This window comes from Trachinotus anak, unplaced genomic scaffold, assembly GCF_046630095.1.
Source record: "Trachinotus anak isolate AG129_WGS33_773 ecotype Australia unplaced genomic scaffold, CSIRO_AGI_Tana_v1 ptg000003l, whole genome shotgun sequence".
Taxonomy (NCBI): domain Eukaryota; kingdom Metazoa; phylum Chordata; class Actinopteri; order Carangiformes; family Carangidae; genus Trachinotus; species Trachinotus anak.
Genome location: NW_027273854.1, coordinates 14464075 through 14470632, shown reverse-complemented (window position 1 = coordinate 14470632; position 6558 = coordinate 14464075). Strand labels below are relative to the sequence as shown.

Below are 6558 nucleotides of genomic sequence, written 5' to 3'. Positions count from 1 at the left end.
TGGGAATAGTTTTGTAAAAGTCTGACCTATAAATTCCAACATGTGTAATAACGAGTTCATGTGTTTTCATGATTACGTGCCTGTCTCGGGGTGAGGACCCAAATAAATTTGACCTTGTTAATAAAGTTTGAATCCAAATATCAACCTGTTACTGCTTCATGTTTTCTTTGTTATTCACCATTGTGCTGAAGGTTGTCAGAGGAAAATGAAAGAAAGACAAAACAATATATCAGTAAATTATTGTTATTTCATTTGTTACAAGTTGTGATGATTTGACTTTTACACCAGCACATTCACAAACAAACACACACATTTAGCTTCATGTGCAGATCACACAGATCTCCTGTTGTTATGAAGAAGTTCATGGTTTCACTCTGGGCCCACAGAGCTACAGTGGGTGTGTGGAATAAAATAAAGGAATCAATAAGAACAAGCCAGTTTATGTCCTGCACACTCTGCATGATCCTCTAGTGACTATAGAGGACAGTTTGAGAGACAGTTTATCTCCATGTTGTCCTCTCAGCTGCTTCTGTGGACAGAGACACAGTAACAGGTCTGAGTGACAGTGGATGAACTGTATGGACACTTCAGCAGTGCTTACACACCACTGAATTATTTCCTCTGATGTGGACGTGAGTGTTTTTCTGCCTTTTTGTGTCGGTTCAGTCATCAGTTGTCATTACTGATGATGGAAATATGGAAGATTTCTTATGAAGACTTGAGACTTGTCTTAGACTCGTCTTAAAGGACCTGACTTGAGCTTCTGAGAGACCTCAGATCTGAGTTGGACTCACTCTAAAAGACAGATACCTGATTTAGTTTGGGCCTTTTCAGACCATAGTTTTACAGCATATATACACTGACGCCATGTTGACACTCGGAGCTGCTTCCTCACACACTGACATGATGACATCACAGTGACGTTCTAGAAGGGTCACTGTGAAGTCAGAGCTCCTGTAGAACAGATCACAGTTCATCAAACCAGCAGACAGAAGCTCTTTACTCTCAGTCCAAGTTCCACTTCGACAAGACTCATCAAGATGTTTCGCCTGTTTTCCTGTAGCGGAAAGGTTTGTTTTCTAGATACACCACACATTCTCTGTCATTTCTCCGCTGTGGATTCGACCCTGTGGACGGTAAAAAGTGGAACTGTGTCCACTTCACAGTTCACAGTGTTTAGGAGAAACTGTCTGTGAAGCCACTTTATATCAGCTGTGAAGATACATCATGTTTCCAGTCATTTTAATCTCATTTATTTTTCCTTTCTCTCTACAGAAATCAACAGCTGTTATCCAACTGGTGGCAGATGAGAGGTAAGAAAGCTCATAACTATTATCAGACTGTTTTCCTGACTATTTCTTCATCTCCATGTTCAGGTCCATCAGCTTCCTTATTCACTCTGGGGGATGATTTTGTATTGTTTGTATAGGAGCAATAATAATCGCCTCATGATACCAACTGTGTTTCTCTTCTTCACCAGTGTCGGCGCCCCCGACGCTCCGGCTGTCACCAAGAAGAAAGGAGACACGACCCCTTGGATATATCGACTCTTCGGTCGCCCCTTGGTATGTTTGGCAGTGTCATGGCTTCATATCAAACACATTTCAGTATTTTTTAAGACTCATATCTGAACTTGTTGTAAATATTATCAATGATATTTGACACAGTTTCTAATTATTGCTTCTTTTTGTTTTTTGTTTCTTCCACACAGACAAAGAAAAATCCAGATAAAAAAGAGAAGCAAAGGTAAAGACACATGAGATTTAATCCTTCAGCCTCTTTGTTAGCTGGGACTTTAAGTGTCTCAGAGAATCTGATGAGTTTGTGGAATTCAAACTTTTATCCTGTTAGTGTTAATACAAGGCTGTATTTGCTCTTTACCAGTGACTAGAAGCTGATTTATCTCTTTAAGTTTTCTCTCCAGCCAATCAGTGAGTTCCCAGTGAGATAACAAATGTTCCTCTTTGTCACCAGCGTCTCCACCTCCAATGACAAAACCCCGAGGAAGACCGCGAAGAAGCCTCGGTGGTGGCATTTTTGGAAGGTACGTATGTTTGACACAAAGTGCAGCTCTCAGTGTCAACCAGATATTTCATAATTGATGAGCGTTTCTTTGTATGATTTAACCTCAGTACTCCTTTACCCCAACAGAAGAGATGTAAGGTTGCACCCTCCCCAGAAGAACAGCCCCCGAAGGAGGAGTGCCACTCCACCCCTCAGCGCGACAAGGTGGTGGAGCTTAAAGACCAAAGTGAGAAGGAAGGACGGCCAAAAGACGACAGCGTTCCTGAAGACCAGCCCAAGAAGAAGAAGAAAAAAGTGCCTGTGACCAACAACAAGACCCTCAGACAGCAGCAGATCCACTGTCTTGGGTAAGAACATCTGCATATCCACAAACACCAGAAAAAAGGCTGTGGAGAATCAAAGAGACAAACAGCTGCAGGGAGAAAATGACTTGTTCTGTTTGTGTGTCAGGTTCCCCAACCCAGCACAGTTCTGCTACATCAACTCCTGCCTGCAGAGCCTCCTGACACTGGAGGACTTCGTCAGAGACATCAGCCAACAGGAGCAGGTTTGGAGTCTGATCCCCGAAGGTGCAATCATGAGGTACAGCACCCCTCAGACACAAGCACTCATTTCATCCTTCACTTGTATCCTGAACACCACAATGTTTCATATCACAGACAGAGTCTCTAACCACCCCTCCCTCCCTCTCTCTCTCTCCCTCTCTCTCTCTCTCCAGATCATTAACAGACATCAGTGGGTCTCACTTCTCCACTGATGTTCGTCACAAAACCCGTCTTCTCTCCACATTCAAGAAGGCGGTTTCTCTGTGGAACCCAGAATTTGAAGACCTCCACCAGAAAGTGAGTAAGCAGGTTTTAAGGTTTGTGGTTTCACAGCTTCCTGATAGTTTCTCCTCAGTGCTTAAACCTCTCTGTGCAACTGTGTGCTTGTATAACTACAGGACGCTCACGAGTTCCTCACGGCCGTGCTACAACAGGTGAGGTGTTTGGGCCTACAGCTGCAGGTGCTGGCTCCCAGCATAGACAGGACCTACAGCTGTCCGGTGGAGGATCACCTGGTGTTCAAGATGCTAAACACCAGGAAGTGCAAGAGGTAAAGCCACACAGTTACACACCTTCAGCTTCACAGCAGAGAAGTCAAGTGTTGAACACTACGCAGTAGCCTCATCGTCACCTCTGCAGCTGTATTACAACTGTGTTATCTGTTCAATGTGTAGTTGCCATGCAGAATCCAGCAGAGAGGAGGATTTCACAAACCTCTCCCTGCACCTGGTACCTGGAGCAGAAACAGTACAACGACTGCTGGAATGTTACCTGATGGTAAGAAACACCTGTCCTCATTCATTCACATCACACCCACTGATATCATGTGATGATATGACGCAGAAAACTCTGACACACTTCAATCACACCATCACTACCTGTGTCAGTGTGTGTGGATGTGTAGCTGTTTGTCGTCGTGCATGTAGAAGAAGTGACATTGTGTTGGTTTTGTGTTGTTCTGCAGGAGACGGAGTTGGAGTACACCTGCGAGTGCGGAGCAACCAGGTCAGGCCAGCGCTCCTCATTTATCAATCTGCCAAGGTGAGAGACATCAGATCCATCACACATGAACAACCTCCTGACCACAGTGCACAGAGATAATACTGGTTCACCCACTGGTATCAGACTGGCCTCCACTGACTCGAAGGACAAACTGTGAAGTATTGATTAGGAGAAATACCAATCGTAAGAATTTGTAACGCCACATTTCAGTTTTTCCTCTGTCCCCTGCTGTCTACAGAGTGCTGGTCTTACACCTGAAGCGCTTCAGGTTTACTCCAACTCTCCAGCTAATTAAAGACCACAACCCCGTCGTCCTCTCCAGAGAGCTGGTGGTGCCCTCCAACCAGGTAAAGAAAAACTCAGAGATTTGATGACAAACAAAATCACCAGACTGGGGCTGATAGAAGTAGATGTTTGGACTGTGTGTAGACTAACTCTGATCCACTGTGTTCCCTCTCAGGGTGGTGGCTGCTACAGTTTGGTTAGCACCATCAGCCATATCGGCGCCACAGCAACGAGAGGTAAGATGATCCATGATTCTCCTTAATGTCACACTGAGTCTAAGTAACAATGATGTTCACTGAATCGCTGCTATCAGTTAAAGTCAGACGACCTTCATAACATCCAACACAGCGCATATAACGCTTCCTCTGCTCCTGCTAGGACACTACATCTGCGACGGGGTGGATCCAGATGTGGGCCAGATAGACCCGACCGACCGCTGGTTCACCTACAACGATGCAGCGGTAACTGAAACCAGCGGCGCCTCCGTGTGTGACCGGCGACGAAGAACCGCCTACATCCTGTTCTACAGAAGACAAGTAAGAGTTGAGCTCTGCCACATGTCCACTGAAGTCAGACACATCATGGAGAGGATGTGGCAGAGAGAGACTCAGCACCAACACTGCTCTTCTGTACATTTCACACTAATTACAGCTGAGAAAACACAGAAAAACACCTGGATTTATTCTCAGTTCTAGACGGCAGGACGCTCCTGAAGAAGCCTGAGTGGAAACCATCAGCAGGCACCTGGCTCCTGAAGACAGCAAGTCCAGAGGAACAACCACGGGACGAGGCATCAAAAGGTAAGTACCCCCCCCTCTGTTTCATTCTCTTTTTCTTTCTCTTTCAGTGAAGAGTGAGGCTGAGCAGGAGATGCAGACACAGAAGATGATGGATAAAGACCACAGCCTGGGTTGGATGGATCAGGAGCAGAGGAGGACCAGAAGGAGCGCCAGCCCTCAGGAGGAAGGGCCCCCCCCCCATCCAGAGAGCCCGGTTCCTCCCAAGGTTCCTTCCTCTTAAAGGGAGTTTTTCCTTGCCACAGTCGCCAAAAATTGTAATTCAGTTTCAGGTAGACGGCTTGCTCTCTGGGGAATTAACACTGTAAATATTTCACAGTTAGATAAATAAAAATAAGCAATAAGCGGGCAGCACGGTGGTGCAGTGCTTAGCGCTGTGGCCTCACAGCAAGAAGGTCCTGGGTTCGACTCCCTGGGGCCTTTCTGTGTGGAGTTTGCATGTGCTCCCCGTGTCTGCGTGGGTTCCCTCCGGGTTCTCCGGCTTCCTCCCACAGTCCAAAGACATGAACGTTAGGTTAATTGGTGACTCTAAATTGCCCTTAAGTGTGAATGTAAAGGAAGAGAAAGAATATTTTTCTGTATGTATTGATGAAATATTAATTTGATAAAAATAAAAGTAAATTAAAAATGAAAATAAAGTATTTGTTGTCTTTTTTTCAACAGCCTGATCTCAAATGTTCTTTTACATTGTAGGTTGTGTCTGTTTAATTTCAGTGTGTGCTTTGGTGTCTGTACAAATAAAAAATTAAAAAAACAATATTTGACCTATAAATGCCAAGATGTTTGGTAACAGTATTATGAATGTGTGCTATCGCTAACAGGTTCACTAGCATTGCTGTGGAGCATCTCACAGTAATCTTAGCTTGGGTTAATGGTTGTGGCTGGTTTGTTTTTGTTGAATCTTTCCCAGTTTTGTTTTTGTTGTGTATTCAGTGGTTGCTTTCACTGGACTTGGACTGGAGCCGTGTTTAACACACAGGTTTAACATGAAGCTGTTCACTGCACCGTCCAACTGAAGAACTCGCTTCTTGATAAAAGCTTGAAAAAACTTCACATCCAGTCACGTCAGAAATGACACAGAACAAGCTCATTGGTCAGATTAGGATTTCCCAAAAGGCCCTACTTCCTACTTTTGAGAACAAATTCACCAAATTAAATAGGTGTTAGGTAGAAATAACATTTAGTATGAATGAAACATGTAGTTTCAGAAAGATTAAAAAAACAAAACTATAAAAGACTATGACTCAAAACCACAAGTGTGATGAGTCTCTAACAGCTACTTCAAATCCCAGTCAACTCCAGTCTACCTTTACCAAACAAACCAGCAGGTCTGTGAATATCAATTGCTTTCTTTTAATGTTGTGATATAGACATGAACTGGACCCGGGAAGAAATCCGTCCTGTAATTAACTTACTTTAGATGTGGTCCGGGACCGGAGCTGATGGGACAACAGAAGTGAAGAAACTACAAGTGAAGTGAATTAGTATATTTTTGAATATGGTGTGTACTTATTTATTTAATCTTAATAACTTCGTTATTTGGCAGCTCGTTGGCCGGAACTGAATCAGGATCGGTGAAGCTAACTGTCATTAAAACTGGGCAGGGGGCTAAAATGTTATTGAAGGTTATCATAGGTCTGTAGTTACATGCAAAATGATCCATTTTTAACTGCATCTGTCGATTCTCACGGTGAGCGGCAGCTGCTCGGTGGACCGGTTTTACTGAGCTCATACTGAGCGGCGACCCCTCTTCCTCTTCTTCCACAACCTCTGTGTGTGAGACCTGAGGCCTTCTCAGTCGCGCCTGCACAAAATAGAGGGCGTTGTCACGCGGTGACATGATATGATCGACTTGCCTTGCAAATGAGCGACGGAAAACCAGAGCAGACAGGACAGACTGCAAC

The 6558-nt window shown here is 44.4% G+C and overlaps 1 protein-coding gene across 2 annotated transcripts; it reads left to right on the top strand.

Annotated features, from left to right (window-relative positions):
* Positions 1-311: 311 nt before the first annotated feature.
* Positions 312-4813, top strand: LOC139618222 (ubiquitin carboxyl-terminal hydrolase 37-like). Of its 2 annotated transcripts, XM_071473983.1 has the most exons (15): positions 1027-1070; positions 1276-1313; positions 1481-1565; positions 1712-1746; positions 1975-2044; positions 2152-2372; positions 2476-2607; positions 2744-2867; positions 2969-3120; positions 3245-3347; positions 3535-3611; positions 3811-3919; positions 4033-4093; positions 4236-4393; positions 4547-4813. In XM_071473983.1, exons 1-15 carry the CDS (start codon positions 1041-1043, stop codon positions 4550-4552), a joined length of 1401 nt encoding a protein of 466 aa, XP_071330084.1. In that variant the 5' UTR covers positions 1027-1040; the 3' UTR covers positions 4553-4813. The 2 variants fall into 2 exon arrangements, with proteins under 2 accessions (XP_071330083.1, XP_071330084.1); XM_071473982.1 differs by having other exon boundaries at positions 312-1313.
* Positions 4814-6558: the final 1745 nt, after the last annotated feature.